This window comes from Dendrobium catenatum, unplaced genomic scaffold (assembly GCF_001605985.2).
Source record: "Dendrobium catenatum unplaced genomic scaffold, ASM160598v2 fragScaff_scaffold_716, whole genome shotgun sequence".
NCBI classification, from domain to species: domain Eukaryota; kingdom Viridiplantae; phylum Streptophyta; class Magnoliopsida; order Asparagales; family Orchidaceae; genus Dendrobium; species Dendrobium catenatum.
The window spans coordinates 24,839,008-24,864,074 of NW_021319178.1; the positions used below are offsets into that span (position 1 = coordinate 24,839,008).

General features: G+C 34.4%; 1 protein-coding gene across 1 annotated transcript in view; it reads right to left on the reverse strand.

Moving 5' to 3' along the window:
- The window catches only part of LOC110114162, a 39,492-nt gene extending 14,733 nt beyond the window's left edge, over positions 1-24,759 (reverse strand). Inside the window, exons 1-14 of the mRNA XM_020846946.2 lie at positions 24,591-24,759; positions 23,998-24,348; positions 23,637-23,699; positions 23,448-23,540; positions 22,737-22,965; positions 20,996-21,102; positions 20,757-20,819; positions 18,623-18,723; positions 16,786-16,880; positions 16,527-16,547; positions 11,858-11,953; positions 11,638-11,758; positions 11,349-11,525; positions 11,013-11,206 (exon numbers count right to left, since the gene is read on the reverse strand). Of these exons, the coding sequence (XP_020702605.1) occupies positions 11,013-11,206; positions 11,349-11,525; positions 11,638-11,758; positions 11,858-11,953; positions 16,527-16,547; positions 16,786-16,880; positions 18,623-18,723; positions 20,757-20,819; positions 20,996-21,102; positions 22,737-22,965; positions 23,448-23,540; positions 23,637-23,699; positions 23,998-24,228 (1,591 nt within the window). The 5' untranslated portion in view covers positions 24,229-24,348; positions 24,591-24,759. The remainder of the gene's footprint in view (positions 1-11,012; positions 11,207-11,348; positions 11,526-11,637; positions 11,759-11,857; positions 11,954-16,526; positions 16,548-16,785; positions 16,881-18,622; positions 18,724-20,756; positions 20,820-20,995; positions 21,103-22,736; positions 22,966-23,447; positions 23,541-23,636; positions 23,700-23,997; positions 24,349-24,590) is intronic.
- Between the last annotated feature and the right edge of the window lie 308 nt (positions 24,760-25,067).

Consider the following 25,067-nt stretch of genomic DNA (forward strand, 5'->3'; position numbering starts at 1 on the left):
GCTTTGGCAAGAGTATATGATCATTGTTGATTTCATGGTTCACTTTGATGAGCTTATAAACCATTGTGATGTGACATAAGATCACAACATCACAGTATCCAAATTTCAATCTAGTACAAGGACTAATTTTTGTCAAGAGGTGTCAGAAGGCTTACTCTCTTAAAGTTACATTTTACTTTCCACTCAGTTCTGAGCATTACTTCCAACCCCAATCTGATAAGAGATTAGTACCTCATCTAGAACTAATTCCTAGCCACATGCCACAACTTCCGCCTCATCAGCTCCCAAAGGATCCAATAATCCAAAGGAAATGCTTTTATTGAAACTTCAAGTACCAAAGTATATGATGTTATTTCACATGTGGCAATTCTGGCTATTATGTAAGCATATGTCCATGTTGAAGTCTCCATTTAATCTAAGGATGTGAACCACCACAAAGATTATGGTGGATCCCACAGATTTCTAACTCCACTAGGTTTACCACCGTCAATTGGCAGTGTAGCTATAATGACCAAAAACTTGTGTAAATAATTTTAAAATGAAAATATGGAAAATATGGTATGGAGCGCCGTGGCGTTGTGCTTATGATCGTAGCAGCGCCAAGGAGCATTGAGAAAATGCCGTTGCAGTGCTGAGTTTTGTGTTCTACAGTAACTCTGGGAGCAGCATGCAGTGCCAGATTTAGAGTGTTGCACCGCTAGACACTAACAATGTTTTTTATTATATAAATCTTCACCTATGATGCATAGACACGGACACGGCGACACGGATACGACACGACACGGACACGGGATATGTTAGTTATCGAAAATATAGGACACGAACACAAGTTGGATACGATATTATAGTTTTTATATTTAAAAAATAGTGTATAAAAATTACATAAGTATAATTTTAAAAAAAATGAAAATAATAAGTCATTTAACTATAATTTGTGCTTAAAATGATTTTATTAGGATATCGAGAGTCAGACGACGATGTCGTTTATCAGTCACCGAGAGAGGAGATGAAATACCTTCACTGCCAAAAATAAATGAAAATGAGAATATTCGATGATAGGGTATTAAATGCGGACGTTGATTTAATATTGTTGATAGGAAATAAGAAATTTAGTTTAAATCCCATCAAATACAAGAAATTATATTTAAAAAAACTCATAAAATAATAAAGATACGTGTGTCGGACACACGTGTCCAATTTGTATTTAATATTTTCTAATCGGACATGTTTTCGGCGTATCCGACACGTGAAGGAGTGTCGGGCGAGTGTCGTGTCGGACACGGTGTCAGACACTGCACACCTCTTTGAGGAGAAGTGTCGGTGCATCATAGATCTTCACTTCATCACCACACCACTCCTCGCCCTCCCTCATTTCTTTAGCTTGTCAGGTCAAGAAAGAAAATGAAGAGAATAGAAGGAGAGGAGAGAGAGAATAGAGAGAAATAGGTTTGTAGCATTTTCATTCGTCTATTCTATTCTGAGATTTCTTCTAATCGTGGTAGGTAACATGAATCCTACCTTTATTTTCAGTGGTTTTGTGAATTTAATCTCCTCCAAATTGATAAAAATACATTTTCTCCTAATTTATTGAATTTTGATCCTGTAACTTTTTATATAATGATATATATGGTTTTCATAAGCATCTTGACTATAATATTACTGAATTTCACTGGTAACTGATAATTATGATTTTTTGAAGCTAATGAATAATATATAAATTGTTGAGCATGTCATAATATATAATATTGTACTGTATAGAGAAAATGATACAACTGATATATGAAAAATGTGACATTTAAATGTAAGCAAGGAAAGCAAGCTGTAAACACTATAATTAATATGTGTTGGCTTCTAAAACGTAATGCCCTATACAAGAGGGTGGGCGACAGACTTCCCTTTAAATAAAAGGTTGTGATGTAATCATGGATGCTGGCATGTAATTGATTGATTGAATTACACATTCATATGTTTTACTATACGAAACATGGCACTGTTTAATAGACTTTAATTGATTTTCTTATATGTTGACAGATTCCTATGCTTCTTGAGATGATTTTATTTTATTGATCATATTGATTTTTATTAATGTATTGATATTGAATGCTAATTTCATACCAATGACCACTGATTTTATGCTGATAGAGATGAGCGAGCATATTAATATTATTGTCTTGCATTAGAAGCATTGGTAGTTTTGGTTGTCTGCTAGGCTATGTGTTCATTATGTATATTTGATTGATTACTGGTTTAGGAAGGGGACCAATCGAGTGAGATTGATCAGAGTAAAATTTGAAGGTTTAGTTTATTATCTTGTATTTTGTGCTATTATTTTTTAACTAGAAGAGTTGAAAACGATAGATGTTGTAGATTGAACTTTTAGTTATTGTATATAAATTTTGAATATTGATGTATATAAACAGATGATATGATATACAGATGCTTTCGTTGTTTTAATTAATATAAAATAACATTAATAGCTCTAGTAAATTAATTAGAAATAGATGATGTAATTCTTTTGATTTAGATCTTGGGTCATTATAATGGCGGGCACCAAAAATTTGCACCCCGATTTCATGATAATTTCTTCTCGTTGCAAAAGACTTAGCTGGCAATGTGTTTGTGCTTGACAGTAACGGGGAGACCTTTTGCCTGACAATAGCCATCTACATAATGGGGAATCCCCTCCACACCATTTTTATGATGAGAAGATTTTTAATGAGAGAAATCTTTTGAAGTACGAATTTTCAGAACCGACAAATTTCTAGCAACTCTACTGTGGATGATTTATCTTTTCATCTTTAACAAATCGTACGTAAATAGGCTATAGTAGTAGCAAAAATATAATAAGTTAAACTCTGAATATAATTTGTAAAATGAATCTTTAATGAACTTATTAAAATCCTCTAAATAGGGTTCCAAAATAGTGCAATCACATAAAAGTTTTGCCTATGTTATTTTGTTTTGTTGAGTCTCTGAACTTTGAAAGTATGGGGTAATATATCAAATTCTAATTATTAATCTATATCTTTCATTTGCGTAGAATGACTCTCCAAAACACTCATTTTATCGTGCAGTTCGATCATGGCGCCAACATCCTGCTCGCTAACGACTTTATCAACACCAAAGACTCTAGGGCCACCATCCAGTTTATGGGATTATAGTTTTATGTAGCTAATGCCAAGGCTGTTGTTGTACCTATTGACAGCATGGCCAACCAAAACCGCATTAGAAGCCCTAATTCTACAAAAAAATTTGCACATCATGCGTATTCCATGCAACAAGAGCAAGTCGCTAGAACTGCTATTGCTGAAAAGTTTCCCCAAAAGAAAATCTTAGCTTTGAGAGGCTATTACATCTTGAAGTCCCATCTGTGAAGAGGGCTATTGCGAGACAAAAAAATCTCCCTGGTACTGTCCAACACCACCACACTACCAACTAAACCTTTCACACCATAAAGGTGTGATCATGAGTCCGGGTGCAAATTTTCGGAGTCCACATGCCACAAGTCAACTTGTTGTTATGTCCCTCCCACCTAAGACGTTTATACTTTTTTTTTTGTTACCTAAAACTTTTAGACTTTGTTCTCATTTCAAGATGTTTATCATAAAGAATTTGCTATTGAGCTTCCCCATTAAGGAGAATCCAACATTATATAGACTTGGTGCATGGATCTTCCCTACATGATTTGCCTCATTACTAGATGATCCCAAATGAACATGCAACACTCAAAACAACAAGTCCATCACTTACTGTCCAAGGGATTTATTCAAGAGTTCTTCCCATGAGCAATTCTTTCTTGTCTTATGCCTAAGAGCGGTACTTGGCATATGTGTGTCAATGACAATGTCATCAATAAGATTACCATTATATATATAAGTTTCCTATACCTCAACCTGATGATATGTTAGATATGATGGAGGTGATGCCATCTAACCAATATCAACTTGAGAAGCAAATACCACCAAATCCACATGTATAAAGGATATGAATGGAAAACAACCTTTAAAACAAAGAATGATATATATGAATGGTTGGTGATGTCATTTTCCATAAACAAATGCCCCTACCTAGTACATTCATATGAGTGATGGGTGACATCTTACCATCTTTTATAGGGAGATTTTTAATCATCTATTTTGATGACATTCTGATTTTATTATGCTAAGGATGATCATGTGCATCACTTGCAATAGGTTTTTGAGCACTTTGGAAAAAATTATATGTTCATCTAAAGAAGTGCTTATTTATGGCATCTTTAAGTGCTTATTTATGGCATCTTTAAGTGCTTATTTATGGCATCTTTAGTATTTTTTAATAAGTAGTTATTTCTTACAATGATGTTTACATTAATCTCAACAAGATTAAGGTATTCATAAATTACGAGTGGCCTACTCTAACCGCTATTCAAAATAATCATGATTTTCAAGGGTTATCCATCTTCTATCAAAGATTCATTTGTGGACAAAGCGTCATTATGGCTCTGAGCACCCACTGTCTCAAGAAAGATGAATTTCATTAAACAAATGCAATCTCTAATGCATTTTCTAAAACTAAAAAGCTTCTAACAAGTCAGACAATATTGAAATTACTAGATTTCAACAAGATATTTGAGTATCATGCAATGCCTCTTGAGTTTTCGTTAGTGATATCCTCAATTAGGAGGGGCACTTCACTTTCTTTGGCAAGAAATGAATGACACATCAATGATTACAATATCATTCAGACTTTGCACTGTTGTGGACATTATCTCTTCTCATGTGGGTTTGTGATCTAATCTAATCATGAAGCTCCCAAACAACTCAAAAAGAAGCTCAGTGCCTACAATACAAAATTGGTCTAATTTGTTCATGAGTATACTTTTGTTCTTAAGCACAACTATAGCGCTAAGAACAAAGTTGTTAATACCCTGATAGGCCGGTTCAGGCCCAGAAGCCAGCCCAGAGGCCGGCTCGTTACTACAGGAGGCAGAACAAGGGGGTCCGCCCCCTTTGAATTGCCGCCCACGTGTGGGGCTTGCTTGGAAAAATTGAGGAAGGAGGATTGGGCGGCTAGGGAGAGATGGAATTTTTGAATGAGAGAGATTTGAATTAGGTTTGGATTAGGAAACTAATTGTATTAAGAGGGGGGATTTGTCTAGGGATAGTTTGGATGCTTTGATTTGTTTCTCTTGAAGTTTTCTTTGACGTCTTGGGCTCTAAGCACTTTGTCTAGAGATTGGGAGAGAACAATCCTCCTCTCGAATTGAGGATCAATTGTATCTTGCTTGGTATTTGTTTTGGCTTATTTCTCTTCTCGCAACCTATCGTTTTGGGGCTGTTTTCGCCCAGATTTCGCAATTCTCTCGCTATTTTCACCAATTAGAGATCGGATTGCTTGCGAACTCAAGTATTTCCTATCATACCCTATGTAGGATGCACACATTGGTATAGACTGAGCGTTAAGGCCATTTAATTTGATAAGATCCAATGCAATTTACCCAAATAACAAAGAATTACATTAAATTTATAAGTCATTGTTTTTTATATGTCTATGCCTGATTCTAACAAGAAACAAGATGACCAACTATTTCAAAGAGCACATCTTTGAATCTTAAATTCCTCACTTTGATATTACCTCATTGAGGAATGCATCGAGGAGGTGCATCAAATCACACTGGTCATGATAAGATAACCATGATAGAGGAGGATAGGTCCTTTTAGCCTAACCTCAAGATGGTTATAGCTCAAGTTGTCACTGAATGTCATACAAGTTGGACTACAAAGAGTGACAAACATAACATTGCTTTATACACACACCATCATATTCCCTAAAACTTTGGAAAAATCACAATATAAATTGTTAAGTCATCCCTGCATTATGCAGAACTTTTCCTACATCTTGGTAGTCATTGATAGATTTTCTAAAATGACACTTAATCTATGTTATAAGACGTCTGATGCGTTCCATATAACATCTATAGTCTTTTGCAAAAAATTTTGTTCGTATGGGCATCCTAAAATGATTAGTTATAATCTCGATGTAAGATTTATGAGCTATTTGTGAAAAATCTCGTGGAAGAAATTTGACACAAAAATAATATTTTCACAATCACTCAACCATAAACTATTGGTCAAACTAAAATTATCAATAGGGGCTTACGAGATCAGCTTAGGTGCTTAGTGATAAACCATAGCAAAAGTAGGAATCATTTTCTTCCCACCGCAAAGTTTGTCTATAACAGTTATGTTAATAAGTTAATTGGTATAAGTCATTTTCATGTTGTCACTGGGCAGGAGCCAAGAAAGCCAATTCATCTTATTGACATGTATGTTTCAAACATGTACAGTGCATTTGCATCATCATTTTAAGCAAAAAAACTAAACATGCATTACATCAAAAAATTCAACACAAATTAACTTTCAGTTATGACAAGTATAAAGCTAATGTTGATACATAGACATGATATATAGAATTTAGAAAGACTTAATTTTAAGTTAGACACTCAGACAAAAGAAATTTTTAATTTGTAACCCTTGAGTTAACCTTCAAGAAATTTGATCTGTGCAGAGTTGTCAGGAGGAAAAAATGATAATGCTTATGAGATGGATCTTCTTATAGATGTAGAGATTTCTTCAATTTTCAATGTGTCAGCCTTAATGATTTACAATAATCAAGCCCCTACATATTATTATTCCTCTACAAATAGTACTAATATGCAAGTAGACACTACTTCACTGCCACTTTTGCCAAACTATTACCTAGATTCCCCATCATTCAAATCAAATTTTAGAAGAAACAAATCTTCATCGCATAAAATGGAAACATTCAGAGGTTCCTAGTTCATTGGCAAGATATTTTTTTACTTGAAGATTCATGCTAACTTTTGACGTGCTGACAACGTTGCGATCGCATTTGCTATAAGAGAAATTGTATCTTCATTCTCCTGAGGAGAATGCCTTGAAATCAGGGAGTGCTAACACAAAACATAATAGTCATCATCATCCTAAAGTCTCGTTCTCATCTACATAGTGCATGTCTATTTGCATTTTTCTTTCTTCTAAACTTTAATTTTTAATAGATCCTCTCAAGTTTCAATATAGAGAAAATGACCAAAATGATCCATTGACAATTTATGAAAGACCAAAATAATTCTCAACTATATTAAAGGACTATTCTGATCCCTCAACTCCTTAAAGATGAACCAAAATAGTCCATGATGAGACTATTTTGGTTCCTCTTTAAGGAGTTGAGTGATCAAAATTGACATTTAATATAGTTGGGGACCATTTGGTCCTTCATAAAGAATTAAGGGGCTATTTTGGTCATGTTTACTTTTAAAATATGTTATATTTTGGGGTTTATGTGTTGGTAGGTCATTTCTTACATTTTGGACATTGTGTTGTGTCCCCTATGCCATTTGATGATGGTTATATAGACTTGAGTAATGAGCTATCCTAACCCTTTATCCCTTATCCTTTCCATTAGCACATTTGAACCTTTAGATCACCTAAAAACAACAAATACTAAAGTTGACTTCCATATCAGCATTCCCCCCCCCCTCCCCCGTTTCTTAACATATTTAAAAAGCCTTTAAAATATCTTAAAAGAATGATATCATGCATTGGAACCACCTTTGAACAAGTAAAAAACAAACAAAACTCTTCACCCCCCCCCCACCACCACCCACCCACCATTGGATGGCTATGTATTTGAATGAAAGTTTGTTTCTTTCAGTTATCTACTCTTCTTTCTATATTTACCAACTCAACTAAAAGACGACTTAAGAAAAAAGTGACCACAACCTTAGAAAAAGACTTCGAAGAAATAATGGTGATCTTTGCAACAACAAACTATTCATAAAGGTCACTTTCAACTTATCCCTATTCTGCCACTAATTTCCTTAAGTCCATCATAGATTAGATCATTCATAGCTTCCATTTCTTCTTTGCTTTCTTAGAATTAGAAATATCAGCATTGCTACATTCTTATTATTATATTGGTGCTTCATAGTAGTTGTGTGTTCATCACTATTTACTTGCAAGTAAAATAAGGAATTGTCAATGTAATCATCATACTTCTACATTCACATTAGTTTATATTCATCCTACATTAGTTTGGATTCATCCTACATTAATTTGCATTTGTTATACATCAAATGCACAAATCCACATGACAAACAAATAGGCGCATGATGCTTATATATAAAGGGCTTAGCTAGTGCATAAGGCAATCGATCTTATCTATAAAATGGGTGATAGAAATAACTTTACCTATAAATTACATAAAGGTTATTTCGATGATTCAAAGTCATGGCTGATGAGGACATCAGTAGGAGATTCCGGAATGTCTATCATCAGAAACAACACAGAGCAACGGCCTTGATCAGAAGTATTTATTTTTATTTTGAATTTGTATTTCTTTTATTAGTTGTGACGATTGTACCATTTATCGATTTGTGTTTGAGTTGTAGCCGCGAGGGCATTCTTGTCTTTCTTTTCTAATTGTTTGGAGGCCTATATATAAGGTATTCATCTTGTATGAGAGGGGATGATGAATATTGAATGAAATTTAGTTTTCTTTGCTTAATCTCTAAGTGAGCTCATGAGAGGAGAGACCCTAGGTGGGTGAAAGCAATACCCATCAACCGTGGTGGATTCCTAGGTTCGCGGCTCTAATTCTTTTTCTTCTTACCTCATCCTATCTCCCCATCTCCTCCCCACCACCACCGGCCTGCTCCAACCGCCGCCCCTCTTAATCTCCCCTACCCGAGCACCACCATAAACCCGGCAACCCTTGGGCGCCCCTCCTCCTCCGCCCGTTCCCCACCTTGGTGCCACCACCACGCCTCTTACCACCCCCCCATACCGCCGGTCATCCTCCCCTCATCCGCCCCTAGCCTCTATCAATTGCTTTGAATGCTTTCCTAATTTAGGAGGACAAAATTTGGAGGGATTTTTAAATTCAAATTCAAATAGATTTGAATTAATCCCTCTCCCAATTTTCCTCCCCTAATTAGGTAACTCCTTTAATCCTTCAAATCTGAAATTAATTTCATATTTATCCTTTGATTTAATTAATTGCTTGGGCCCACAATTCCAAGTAATTAAATCCCCCAAATCCCTCTCCATATGGTCCGCCACATCACCTCCCCCCCCCCCCTCCTCCTCCTCCTCCTCTTAATGTTGAGTTCAATCTTCATTAAGACCTTCCTAACTTAGCCTACATAATTTGGAAAAGATTTCATTCTATTCGAAATTCAAATTTTGAATTTTAAATACTTTCCTAAATTAACCACGTTAAATTAAGAAAGTTTTCAAATTGAATCTAATTTAATTTGCAAGATTGGACCTCATTATTTCCTTCCTAATCTTGTTTCATGAATTAGGAACCCTCATTAACTCCCAAAGATCCCTCCCCACCCCATGCATGCTGCCGGCCCCTCCATGGGATCTCCCTCCTCTCTCCTAATTAATCTCCCTCCACTTGAATTTGATTTTCAAATTTCAAATTCTTAATTCCATTTTCCTATTTTACTAAAATCTGAAACTAATTTCAGATTTTGTATTACTTTCCCTCTTCAAACCCAAACCCTAATTCCACCAAAAGCAAACCCCTCTTCCCTTACCTCCCACCTCTTGGAAACCTTCTTGCCTCATGAACTACAGTCCAAGAAAGAGGAAGGCCTCCCTCCATCGACAACCCCTTAACTAGTGCATGGTCGATCTAGATCGGGATTGTGGATTCCTCTACGACAATCAAATCTTAGTGGATATTCATCAATCCACCACCTTCAACCTCAATCCATAAGTGGATAACTCCGTAGAAGATTACATCAATACCACCTTATTCACGTTGGAGTCATCTATTGAAGAGAATCTACCATCCGGAAGTTGGCGGAACATTTGGTACCCACCCACGTCTTCTCCCTCTTTGGGGAACTTTCTTTGGGCTACTACCATAGGTGTCTTCTCAACTTTGGTGGCATCGCTTGGTTTGCTAAGATTCTTTTCCACTAACCCTATTAGAGGAGCTTGAGTGAGGAAAACTCGAGGTGACTTTTCTATTTGTTAAGTGTGGATATCTTGTTTACAATATTTAAGTTTATCTTTATGATTGAGATCATTCTCAAGTGATTATTATTCTATCTTGTAATTGATTGTCTTTACATTATTGATGGTCTTAAGTCTAAGCATCTAATCTTGTGAAACATTAATTTATATTGCAAAGCTTAAATCAATTTATTTATAATCACTAATGCAATTCCTATTGGTTTCACATCAATGGCCCTCATACCACCATGGAGACAACTTTACCTATAAAAGGGGTTTAGCTAGCTCATAAGGAACTCGACCTTATCTATAAAATGGGTTGATCGAAATAACTTTACCTGTAAATTATATAGAGGTTATTTCCATGATTCAAAATCATGGCCCTCATATCACTATGGAGATAACTTAACCATTACTCCACACCCACCATCCATCATCCATAGGTTCAAATCAACCTAGCCATTGCACTTGAATACACTAAGCATAATCAAGCATTAAAAAGTCATATATACTCAATAAATCATGGTAACCTGAATTTAAATTGAAGGGAAAACCCCATGAAAAATCTCATGCAAAATTATACAAGTAATAAGAGTGAAGATTAAATTTTGAGCAAAAGGCATCTAATGGGATTCACAGCAGGTAGAAATCGAAATCTTAGATAAAACAATATCAATCAATGAAAAAAAAAAACATCTCTGATGCCTATAGGTCCCATAAGCAGTAACTAATAAGAGAAGCAATTCCAATTATTTGAGGATTCTATGTCAACAATAAATATGCAAAACTCCCATTTAGATCTGCCAGATTCTCAAAACTTAGATGTAAAAGTTTGCAAAAATTCTAGAACAACTATGAGATGCTAAGTGACATAAGGGTTACTCTGTATAATCAGAAAGAACTTCAATTTAGGTAGATCTGATACTTTTCATTCTTTGCAAAGAGTGCAGCATAGACAGATACTAGTTTTCACCTAAAAGATACCTTCAGGTTGGCTTTCATGTTGATCTGAATCAATAGAATCAATATTTTCAGCGTATGTATTGAATTGAATTCCTTCATCAACATCATAGGCACCCAGTGCATATGCGGCAGCCCTACTCTTTCCCATTTCCTGAACAACTCGTGCAGCTGCATGAAGTACAGGGCGAGAAAAACTACGGAAAGAACTCTCCAATCTACAAAAATAAAAGAGTTCAAAAACTTTAATAAAGATGGTAAAGAAAAAGCTTATGGGATGTAGAAGTTCTAGACAAGCTATAAAAAAATCTGCCGAATAAGGCACGCAACACAAAAAATGAATCAAAGAAAATCATGAACCTTCGCATTACAAGTTTAATGAGAGGCTGAGGGCGCCTTGCTTTAGAAGCTTTTTCTTTGGTTGGTTTTGGTGGAAGTCCATCCTCTGATTTATCCTTTGATGCTACAGACGGTGCCTCTGGAAGCTTCAGTATTTCTCTTGTCAGCCGAATCCATCCAGCAGCTCGCTCTTCAGTTCTTAGATGTACAAAAGTAAAAAAGTCATCCTTTAGTTCTTAAACATGAGAAACTGAAATAATTTCTCTCTCAAGACAATGCAAACTATCATTACAAAGGAACAAACAAGCACCTTTCAGTATTATCAAATTTTCCTAAGACACAAAGAATTGCCTCAAAACAAACTCTGTCGCTAGGATCAAGAAGAAGTTGATACAAAATAGAGTTGAACTGTGACTTTATATCCGGTCTCTCTGTACAAGCAAAGTACATTTTAATATAACAAAATTCAAGTTTTAAGAACAAAAAAAAAAAAAAAAACCTGATCGTAGGTCTCCAAGAAATGCATTTACCATCCAGGGAACGGGCTCTAGATATCATATAGCACAATCTAGCTAGGGAAACTCTGGCAAGGACATCATGCAAATGTAGAACATCTTGCAAAGCACCTGCTAAAATCATTATTTCTGATTTTTGTTAATAAAATAATAATTGAAACTGCAAGCATCCCATTAAGGATATGGAAGGAGATCAGATCAAAGAAAAAAGATAACATATACAAGGAACAACTTTAGTAAGGAAAAGAACATAGCCCAAATGCCGTTAGGTGAAACAACCTGATATGATGCTTTTGTATTGCCCAATAAGTTAATTTTATTCTCCAAAAAATGATTGCATTTTGCAACTTTGTCCAAACATGCTATTGTTTATTATGTCCATATATTATAATATATTTGAGTTTTCATATCAATTAATTCAAGCCATGAGATAAAAGGGAATTCCAATACACGAGTCTCCTACAAACTGCTGGCAGAGAAGAGTCAAAATTCAGGATGAACGACTCATGGGCAACAGTTAATACAAGCAGAATTACACACTTAACTTAGCAGAGAGGTTATTACAGACTTACATATGTGACCACCATGTCAAAATAGGGGAACCTATATATGGCAATCATGCCAGCACTCAATTTAAGTCAAGCAACATGATGGAAAATTTTCCCAAGAGGTTCGTTTCCACCATCACAGAAAATCATTTGAATTCAAAACATCCGTACAAAACTCAGAAAATAGTCTTGCAGGTATCAAATTTACTTTAACAACATATTATTTACATTTATTTTGAAAATAAAAGCAAAGGTGCAAACAAAAAATCAGTATCGGGCAGCAAAATTAGAATAGAAACAGATAGTAACATGGTTTACTGGAGGAAAACTGATAAATAAAGTTGATCACCATGAAAATTAATTACTAAACTGGGATGATATACTTGGGGATGCAAAACCGTCAAACAAAGGCAATATTTATTAAGGTGTACCATATTTTGTAATTAATAAATTCAAGCTTCAAGGTTAGAGACTAAACATAATTTATACAGGGGATGAAAGTTGCAATGTAGAAATGCCTTGATGACAAGACTGATAAAAATTTGGAAGCAGTATGTGTTAGCCTGACAATTGAGTATGATATAGGAACACGAGGACAACTTCTTCTGCCCAGGGCTAAACCAGTTCAAGCATGGGTTATGCTTACACTAGCTCCCCAATGCTAAAAAACCCTTTCCCAAGTTCCCAAGCCTGAAAGATGTGCATCTATGTTAAACTTTAGTTAAAAATATTCAGAGAGATAATGACAAGCAGAAAGAGGCCAGGATTGAGAAAATGTGCACAAGTGGACCTCATTTAAGAAGCTAAACAGTTAAGGCGCAACAGTGTTAGAAAAGACTAGCTCACAAGGATTTATCTTGCTCAGTGTTCTTCATAACTCTACTTAAACGTTTCATAAGAACTTTTAATGAGTTTCAAAAGAAACTTAGCATCTGTCTAGGACCCTTCCAGAGGTCAAGCAACCTTAAGATAATCCTTAGGCCTTTCTTGGTTTGTCTTGGTTTGGATTGGACCAACTCCAATCTAAACTTTTCTCATTCAGGCTCTTTGTCATAATGCTCTTTCAAAATCTTACATGGAGGTTTACAAATGACCTTAAATTATTCTAGAGCCAAAATCTAGAATTTTTTTTTTTATTTGTGTGACCTTAAAGTTAAGCAATCCCCAATCTTTTACATAGAACTCCATACCTAGCATGCATTATTCATTTTACCAAATTAAATGAAAGAAGCTCATCCCTAAAATTTCTAAATTTGGGACATTCTCTTTGGTTTTCTCTAGAAGTCGAAATGTTTATTCCTTATATATTTGTTTGAACCCACTTCAAACAAATATCCCAATTTTATGCGCAATAAAAATCACATAACTTCCTCATCTTAGCCTCAAAGCTATAGGGTTCTTGTGTTTCATTGGCATCAAAGCTCGTGAAACAAAGGTCTTCATTTTCTTTAACCAATAACCAAGTGAGTGAATACATTTTCTATGAACCCACTTCAAACCAAGAGACTACTAGGACCAAATCCTAGTAGTCTTTCTTATTTGACCCCAATTAGACCGGAGTTATCTTTCTTTTGGCGTCAAAGCCAATGTTACTCATTTGACCCAATCAAATAAGTCATATCCTATCCTTTGGCCTCAAAGTCATGGCCCGCCTACTTTATCCAATTAACCAAGAGAGTTTTTTATCTAGACCCAAACTCTAAATTCATCACCTAGCCAAAAAATGTAATTTCATCTTTCACCTAAAATTAAAAAAACAAACATGTAGGTCTCTTTAAGAGACTTTCTTTTGAAATCGCCTAGCACAATTAAATGAATTCCACAAAATCCTTGAATTGAGAGAACATTTTCAGTCAACCCCATCAATAACTAAATTATTGAGAGAACATTTTCATTCATCTATGCCTTATCTTCTTCACTCATGGTCTCAAGCATATGCACGCACCCCATGAGTTCCTTTCAAATTTTGGGTTGGATTAGAGCACCACATCTTCAAACTCCAAAGCACAAAACTATTTGACTCATTAAATTACTCCAATCTCACTTCATGACTATTTTGTTTCTCATTAATCTTTCATAGATCACTTGTTAAGAAAAGTGCATAACCTTTATGCATGAACTTTAACCAAAAATGAATATAATGAACCAGAAAACAATCACAAAAGAGAATAAGAGATTAAGCACCACCGAGACACTAAGATTTATATGGTTTAATTAAATAATCCTTTCATGCAACACTCACTAGACCTTACCATAGTACACTAAACTTTCATAAAAAAGCCCAAGAATGCCTCAAATATAAGTTTAAGTCACACAACAACACATAGCTCTAAGAAAAAGCTGGCCAAGTTACCTAATTGTTATCGCTTGTCCTCCAAAATCTCATCAATCGATCCATGTTGCTACCTCTAGAGAAGTATGCATAAGCAACCTGCTATTGATACCAATTCACAGAGAAAACTAAGAGATTTAGCTTTCATGTCATCAGGTCTCACATGAGATAAACATAAATTGAAAGGTTCCTAACCTGCGGCCCAACTATATGCATGAAAAACTAATAGAATCATTAATCACTATCATATGCATACTCTCAACAAAAAAAAAATAGCGAGAGATATATCTTCACTTGCCAACCGAACATCGACCAGAGATTTGAGATCCCAACGTGTAGGCTGATAAATTTGTAATACTTCACACCCAAATCAAGATTCCATACACCAGATGAGCAAATCCCGAGAAAATCTCAAGGAAACTTCAACATCAAAATACTCCATTGGTAGTTGCACATTCAAAATTAGCTAAGGAATGTTTCATGGCAACACATATTCAGATAATGTGGAACATCTGTTGCACCAAACACAACTATATTACGTCCAAGCCAAACAAACTTTATGCCGGATAAGCCCTATTCCTAGAACTAAAGCGTAACCAACATAGAGCCAATTTGGACTACTCAATTGAGGCCAACAAGAGAAAATCTAATAACAAAGGTAGGGGTGTCAATTTGAGTTGGGGGGTCATATTTAGGTTTGACCTTAAGTTGACCCAACCCAAAAAATGTTTGACCCAAACCCAACTTTTTTCTCGTATGAATTAAAATGTTTAGCACAACATTGACTCGACTCAACCCATTTGACATATTATTATATAGATCATACAATTTTTTAGATCAGCATGACATGTTCCATCCAAATACAACCCGTTTTCAGAAACTAACCCGTTTATCCAAAACTCGAATTTCAATTTCAAGTTAAATTTGGACTTTCAGGTCTACCCAAACTCAACCAAAAAATTAATTGAGTCAAGATTTCAAACCCAAACTCAACTCAAATAATAATCGGATTACTCAAACCTCAAATTTTCAAATCATATTTGACTCAGCTTATCAGATTAAGTCATTTATCAACACAATTAAGTGAAGGTAACAATCTAATGAAATATGTGGAACAACTGAACAGAGATAATCTAACTAAGCCTCAATGGTAACTGAATTTCAGAACATGAAAGCACAAAACAAAAGATTATGGACAGCAAGATGAATTTATTTATAATATAACTAGGACATGGGCAATGACGTAGACTAAGTTACAAATAACCAGAAACAATGCAACTTGGCAAGCTGCAAAGAAGCAGAAATGAGGAAAGCATTCTGTTAGAAAAAGGCACTGGGATGAACCAGCAAAATGAAGTCTGATGACAATAGAACAACCCTTTTCCTGGGAAATGAGTAAATTCAGTTCAGTTTTATGGAGGATAAAGAGAGAAGGCAAGCATAATAGGGGAAGAGAATTTCAGTAGCAGAACAAAGTTTCTCTAAGACTATAAATCATTTTCTGCTACAAAGAGGGTAAGAAAATAGTAAACTGTAAAAGAACCAAAAAAAGCAAAGAGAATAAGTAAAAAGGAAGAAAAAAGGTACATGTCTCTACCACATAATCCAAAACCCGTTGCAGAATCATAAAATTAAACAACTAATTTTCACTTTCATATAGCAATACTTTCAAATATACAGAAATCAGATGCTGAAGAAAGGGATAAAGGATTGTTGTTGCAAAAATGTCAGAGAAGAGGCATGAGTTTTAATGCTAAATCTTACTACAATAAGAATAGCTACACAAAAAGGAAAAGAAATATACCTCCAGGTTGTGCAAGCTTTCCTGCAAAATAAGAGGAAATATGAAAAATGTTAGCTTATGAGCGAAATATAACACAAATAACCTGGCATAAATTTACTGGATCATGTGAAAGACAGATGGGTGATGAGGATTTTTCACACTGCACTGTTCTTCAACATCCATGCCCAATGCAAGAATGAACTTAGGAGTAATAAATGAAAGTTGAAGTACTGATTGCGATAAATAATGTGGAATGTAATCATATAAAAAATAGACTGACCCAAAGCCATAGCTACAGAATAAGGATCTCTCATGGCTATATCAGAGATGATGGCCAAAGAATGCCTCACTGCAACTGGATCCGTGAATGAAACCCTACAATGATTGCACAGTAAAATTAATGAAGGTGAGAATCTCCTAGAACGAATTCAGAAGAACTGTACATAGTAAAAAGCCTGAATACATCAGACGCACTACCCTATTGTCAATATATAGATAATTCACTAGTTCGAAAGCAGGCTACAAGTAATTATAAATGCAGACTTATTTAGGTAATTCAAGAGATTTAGCAACGTGGAAACGAATATGATTTTGATCAGTCATCTGTTTCTATAGAACCGTTAAAATTGAATTCTGCATATCAATAACTCCACAGGTAAAAAGGTGAACACACTTGACAAGAGAAAAACATGCTCATATTGGGTATTTCATGGTGAAAACAATTAAACACAAACTAACCAACAGAAGTATTTTTAAGCAGGACACTTGTGACAAAAAAATGCAAGAACTAAGAAGATTACTCTGAGTAACATAGCCGTTGCAAAAAATGAGAGAAAAGATGAACAAAATTAATCGTAAATGCCATAATGATATATCTTAATATGTGCCAATGTAGATAGTTTTGAACAAACAACTCTCTCCTATTATCACCTATAGCAGTAGATATCTTCACTTGACCATCAAGGGACACATGCTCACAAAATATTATAAAACAACAACAAGGCCGGCAATATTGTATGGATTCGAATGTTCTTTTGTAAAAAAGTTGTTGATATCTAACTAGTGTGGCTAACATAAGAATGTTAAGATAGATGTGACAAAATTAGGAAGGATAAATTAAGGAAAATCTTTTAAAGATAAGATGATTAAAAATAAATTTGGGCGTTTTGGACATAAAATATGGGAGAAAATGCACCCATTTGATGAATTGATAAAATTAACATATAATTAGAAAGAGAATGTCTAAACATAAGATTACATGAGTATAAGTGGTTCAAATGATTTGTGATGAATAGGTTAACACCTCAAATAACACAATAAAAACGAATGAAAAATGAGAATTCATAACACCAAATCCAAAATAGTTGGGTTAAGGCATCAGGGCTGATTATGGAGCTTAAGAAAATAAATCCATTATAACACAAAAAATGTAAATCTTCAAAAAATTGATATTCCTCACATTATACTTAGGACTATCACTAACTAAATCACCTCCAATGGAAAAAGAATGTAATCATTTTGATCCATCAATATAAAAGGAATTACTATAACCCAACCACTAAATAAATCCCCTCAAATAGTAGCTACACTCCAATAGGTTAATAACCTACCACCACAATCCTATAGGTTTCTATTATAACACCCTAATCCAATAACATTTATGCATTTTACCATGGCTAGTGGTCAGGAAAGCTCATAGCTGGATGGAAGTAACTGCGGGTAGGTTTTCTTTTGGGAGTGAGGGAGTACCATTGTGTGGTATTATTGAAAGGTGCTAGTACAGTTGGGTGATCCGGTTAAATACAATTTCATAGTTCGAACAATTTGAGCTAATATAATTCAAGGTTTTATCGAATTTACTATTTTTCACAATGGTTCCCCGCTTGCGTAAAAGCCTATCCCTACAACCAGAAGATAAGACTTGTTGGTCCCCATTCAGAATATCAGCTATTCCATTTTTTTTTAATTAGCGAATATGAAAATGCAATTCTCAACTTCTTTTGATATAAGAATGAGGGATATGAAGACTTAGTAAACCAATGACAAGAAATGAAACTTCAAGGACAACGAAAGTATCATGCATCTGACAATAGAATTGGAACAAGATATCTTCCTACCCTTGTATAGCTCTGTGCAAGAATGCTGGATTTCCAGGATCGAGAGGAAGCCTTCTCAAGGCACTAATAGCAGCATATTGCAAATTGTTCTGAATATTAGCCTGCAAATATAGAATCAGACATCCCATTAAGATACTGAAAAAAAATGCTGAACAGACCAAAAAAATGCTGAACAGACCAAAAAAATAGCATTTTTCCAACATATCACTAAGACTGTTGTTCAAACTCAGCTATAGTAACAAATAAATTTTCCATCCTCATATATTTCTAATAATATTGATAGTCAGCACTAAAGCTTCAAACTGAAAGATCATGACAAATACTCTCATATACATGTATTTCGCCAACAAGGCAACCATGTAAAGGATGGCAATCTTGTCTTCAAAAGGACTAACTTATCATGAGCGCCTACCATTTCTTTGTATATTAGGTAACAGGCATTACATGTTTTCCAGCCGTAACCCCAAATATAGAAGCTATAACTACTAAAAAAAATTGGATGGCAAGCCAACTGCGTGCTCTATATAATCAACATTTGATTTGGTATTTAGGTAATTAAAAGGGAGGAAAGTGCGAAAAAAAAAGGTTAAAGTAAGAGACTGAAGATCATGAGAACCTGACTGCTTCAGTGCATTAAGAGCGAAAATATTAGGATATTATTTAAAGAAGAAAACATAAAAAAGGCACTCATTTGTGAAATTATAGCGGAGAGTTTTAAAGAAAAGAATTCCTACAAAGAGAAAAGAACTAAATTATCAAATCTACAAATTACATAAAAAGTTAGTTGAAGCTAGCAATGAAGAAGATGCCTTCAAATTCAGAAGAGAAACCTAATTAATTTTACAGAGTTACACGATCTATTGGGGAGCATGATCAACAAATCTTTAAAAAGAAACTTCGAAGACAAAGGATTCAATAAATTGAAAAAGAAATAATATGGTACCAATATTTAAGTATAAGAATACTAAAAATTATTATAATTATAGATGAATTGAACCTTCAAGTCATAGGGGGAATGGTTGTTAATAGAATAATGGTTGAGAAACATTGAATCAGTATTAGAGAATCAATGTGATTTTATGCTAAAAATAAAAAATAATGGAGGATTTTATAAAGAGCATGATTAGCAAATCAAATCATTGAAAAGAAACCCATAAGGCCACAACAACAACAAGCCTTTATCCCACTATGTGGGGTCGATTACATGAATTATTTTTCTCCATTCTGTCTTATTAAGAATCAAATTCTCATTTAAATATAATAAAGAAAGGACATTTTTAATGCTTTCTAACCAAGCCTTTTTAGTCTACCTCTACCTGTCTTAACATAGGCCAGATATAATACAACTACTCTCCTCACAGGGTCATTGGAAGGCTAACGTATTATGTGAACAAACCATCTAAGGTGACTCTCTAATCTTATCTGTCACTAGAGCTACTCCAACCTTTTCATGCCAAAAGGATTAAAATGATTGGAAAAAAAATTATGGTAACAATATTTTAAGAATAAAGAGATTTGAAAAATTATGATGATTATCGAGGAATTGAGTATGAAAGTCATATAATGATATTATGGAGAGATTATTAGAATAAAGGTTGAGAAATATTGAATCAATATTAAAGAATCAATGTGGCTTTATGCAAGATCGACAATGAAGGTGGAATTTTAAATAGATCGTCATGTGATTTTTATTGATCTAAAAAAAAATTTGAATTACAAAGCTATATTGGAGTTATATTTAAACGAAGTAGTTACAAGCACAAAAAAGTTGTTGAATGGTCTAATAAGTTTTCAATCACCATAAGGTTACATCAAAGATCAACATTATATTTGTATCATTTTATGAAGGTTATGAAAATAATGACAAAGACATTAAAGGTGAGATACCTTCATGCATACTATTACACATGACATTATTCAAATAGGAGAGATATTTTTAAAGCAATTAATGAGAACAACTAAATAAATTCTATTGATAAATGCTGAAACTTGATATGCTTCCATCATATTGTTACTAAAACCATGATACATATGAAAAAACATTATACTTAAACAAACAAATAGCCTGCACATGAAGGAGCACTATCAAGTTCCATCTTCTTGAAATTTAAAAAGTAAAAATGTTTTGTGATACCTCCTTATCACCACCTGGCCGGTTAAAGATGCCTTTCTTACGTTTTTGCTTGGCATCTCCAACCTGGAAAATCATGAAAATAACATTCATGAAAACTAGAGTTCTGGCAAATAAAAAGTATGGGACAGGGGGGAGTGATGGATAATCAAAAGTTCAAGGAAAAATAAAATACAATACTGGGCAGTATTTTTCATCAATGCAGCTAGATGAATTTCCAAATCAATAAGCTCAGAGCAAACCTTTTCTAGAATGCCAAAAACAATTTCATACAGCTTGTCCAGTATATCAGAACTGCTGAATGAGGCAGAACTGAGAGCCTTCAAAGCTGCGAGCCGGCGCGCATGAACTTCCAAAGAAGCAAACATCGTTACAAAGAAAAGAAATACTAAAAATATCACTGACAAAAGAATTTAAAAAATTAAACAGTATGCGACTGAAGGTAAATGTTATGTAATCTGCATAGGCGTGTAATCAAAGGATGCAAGACATTAATGACATAAATCAGTCTAACTACAGCAACCAAGCAGCCACTATCTCATCCTACAATCCATTAACAGCATGACCAGGTTTTTTTTTCAATTAGTCCCACACTCCCACCAATAAATCTTTGATAAATGTGACAGAAATGTACGATAAAGTTAATTAAAAAAATCATGGTGAAGTGAAGTAGTAGTTATGGAGTAGCTGGACAATTTTTAATCACCATTGAACTACATTAATGATCAACATAAAGGCCATTCCTTTTGTACTGACTATGGAGACACTAAGATGTATGTTATTTGCATATAATAGTTGATAACATAAAACATTTTTTAAAATTAGTAAAAAGTTAAAACAACGAAAAAAATATTAATAAGATAACAAGCTTAGAATCAATAAGACAAGCTAAAAAAAACATATACACTTTTAGTGAACTTAAAATTGTTAATTATTAATCAAATACTGTCATAATATAAAGTGATACCTAAGTGTGATAAGTTCAAGTAATCTAGATCTATTCTAAAAAGAAAAAAGGTATGCCAATAACATAACTTTGAGAGTTTAGGCTGTTTTATTATGGAGAATTGTCTCAGAAAACTATATTTAATAAGATAATATTAAAGTAAAGATAAATACATTAGCTACATTATATGGATCTAAGTATCAAGTAATAAAGAAGTCATACAAAGCAAAATTAAATATGACAGATATGAGAATATAAGATAGATGTGTGAAGAAACTAGAAAGGATAGTGTGAATTTATATTAAAGGGGAATAAATTAAATAGCATTTAATGAACAAACAACAACAACAACAAATCAAGCCTTTGTCCCACTACGTGGGGTTGGCTATATAAATCATTTTTCTCCATTGTGTCTTGTTAAAAGTCAAATTCTCGTTTAAATTTAATAAAGAAATATCATTTCTAATATTTTCTAATTAAGTTTTTTTAGATCTACCTCTACCTTTCTTAACATAAGTCATATCTAATACCTCTACTTTCTTAACATAAGTCATATCTAATACCTCTACCTTTCTTAACATAAGTCACTTCTAATAGTAAACAAAATGCTCATGTCCAACAACATTTCATTCGGAAGTGTGCAACAAGTTGAAGCATCATGGTACAATCAAAGGCTAGAATTTAATCAATCTTGTTTGATTCAAATAGCATGCCAGTCTTCACGATAATCAATATCAAATTGATAAGGAAATATCTACCGTAAAATGGTAAATTTGTTATTTGCTTTCTCAAATTTTCAAAACTTCATTTCTCTATTGCTTCCATGGTTTAAAGATCCTCAATATTTCAAATATTTCAGTTGTATTTTATACAACATTTACCCTTAATTAATTCAATTTTTTGGCTTTTTATTTCTTCAAGCTGATAAAAAAAATTCTAAGTCCATCAAATTCAAAATCAATTCAAGCAAAATTTCTATCTAAGAAAATAATCTGCAAATAAATATATGTTGATAGCAAAAATAAAATGTACAATACATTCAATTTCAGTATTCAAGGCCTCAGAACTAAGCTGCCCCACAATTCTTGGCTCAACATCTGCTCTAGTGACACCTCCTACAGCATCAATATCAGCAAGTGCATCCCAATTTGGAGTAGGGATTCCACCCGCTGCACTTAAGCCTTGTGCGCCACTATCTGCCAAAATTCTAGCCAAGTAGTAATAAACATATCGCAAGACATTCCTATCCTCACATTGCTGAAGAAGCTGCAAATACACAAAGAAAATATTAATAATCAATAAGCCCGACAAATTGGGAATGCTTTAATTCCCAGAAAAAGGAGGTAATTAAGTCACAAAACTGCCACAACTCTATTTGATTATATTCAAAATCCTTAGTCTGTATAGCATGTGGGAAAAAAAATCTTCTAATTTCAAGATCAACACACTGCAATCAGCAAGTTTATACATTAAAGACCTATAGTTAATAAGCCATTGAACTCACAGTTAAAGTAGAAATGTAGAAGGTTGAATGTACTTAGATTTTATGTTCGACTTTCCTCTGTTATACTCTCCATTGTTTAGCTTATATTCTACTTCAGCTCCACACCCCAAAAAAAACCTTTTTCTCCAAACACACACCCACCAGAATGCATAATGCCAATTAATGGTTTATGAAAAATATTTTGTATAGAGTTACATCGTTATGGGACGTATGAAGTTCAAACTGAAGGAAATAAAGCCCATACCATGAGGAGAGATGGCGCTAAAGAAGGGTCCACTGAGTTGTACACAGCAAGTTTTGGAAACACATGATGAACTAACTTCCTCTGTGAGCTTTTCTGAAATATAAAATTTCAGTGAAATTAGCACTAAATCCTTGGGAAAACTAGATAATATAAACAGTGCCATATAAACATGAATGGGTAAAATGAAACCTGATCTGCCGTGGCAGCAAATTCATGAATACTCCTCGCTAACTGAGCATAAGAAACTGGAAGCTGCAAGTTAACCATCGACGCCATTAGTAGGTTCTCTCATTTTTATCTTAACTACTACTGAAGGTTTATATCTTAGCCATTGCTTTAACACAGGAGAGATCCCTACATCCCTTATAGCAAATCACTTGCAGTCCAAACAAGCTACGTTAAGCTATTGAGGTGACTGATAGAATCGACTTTGCTTGTGATCTAACCTATCTTCTATGTGCTGATAACCAAATTTTGACAAGGCATACAGAACAAATGTGGTTCCGTACTGCAACAAATAATCAAAAAAGAAACAAAAGAACTAATCAACCTTCTTCCTCTGCCTTTGCGGAAGAACCTTGACGGGATTCAAAGCCTTCGCAGCCGAAATGGTGTCGTTCTGGATCTGGCTCAAGGTAACCTTCCTCTGCTTGCGATCCGCGTTCACCGGCTTACCAAGCGTCGTTGGGGCCGCCGCCGGTGAGGAACTTGGAGGAACGGTAGCCGGATCCGAGGTAATAAGATCCATCAACGTTGTTCCGGAGTCCTGACCGGTTGCCATGGCGAGAAGGAGAATGAAGTATTTAGGGCTTCCAATCTCGTAAGGTAAGCAAGCTCGATGGTCAAGCCACCGACGTATTACTCCGGAGTTTTTCCTCTCATTGGTGATGGAAGAGAGAAACTGGGAACGGGAAGGAAGAAGAGCTTCAGGGCGTGTTTGGTATCGGATTTATTTCGAGATTTTAGTAGGATTTACGGTAAATCTAGCCAAACGCAAAAAAAGTCGCGGTAAATCCGGCAACTCCGTAAATCCCGGATTTGCGGATTTACGGCGAATCCGCTAAATCCCGGTAAATCCTAATCCCGCTAGAAGTCGGATTTACGGGATTTGGCCGAAGAAGCGCGCGAAAGGGAGAAAGTTACCTTCACAGCGAGCGAGCTACCGTCCTTGCTTCAGATCAAAATGTTGTAACGTCCGAAGAAACGACTCGTGCAATCTTTACACACAGTCGAACAGCAACGAAGGAGCCGAAGAAACGACTCGTGCAATCTCTACACCTGCGAAGCAACGAAGCCGAACAGCAAGGACGAACGAACAAGAGAAGATTAAAAGCAAAGCCTTGACGCCATTACTCGTTAACTTAATTAATATAATTTAAAATATTAATAACTAAGTAAATTAATTAAATAATTAATAGTATAATTAGTGTATAAATTAATTATCTAAATTAACTTAGTTAAATAGTTAGTAATATAATTAATAATTAAAAATTATTATAATTACATTAATTAATATAATTATTAAACATATAGTTAATAATATAAATAATAATTAATGAGCAGTAGAATTCTTAAGCAATTAACGAGATAATTAATAATAAAATTTATAATTAATACTGA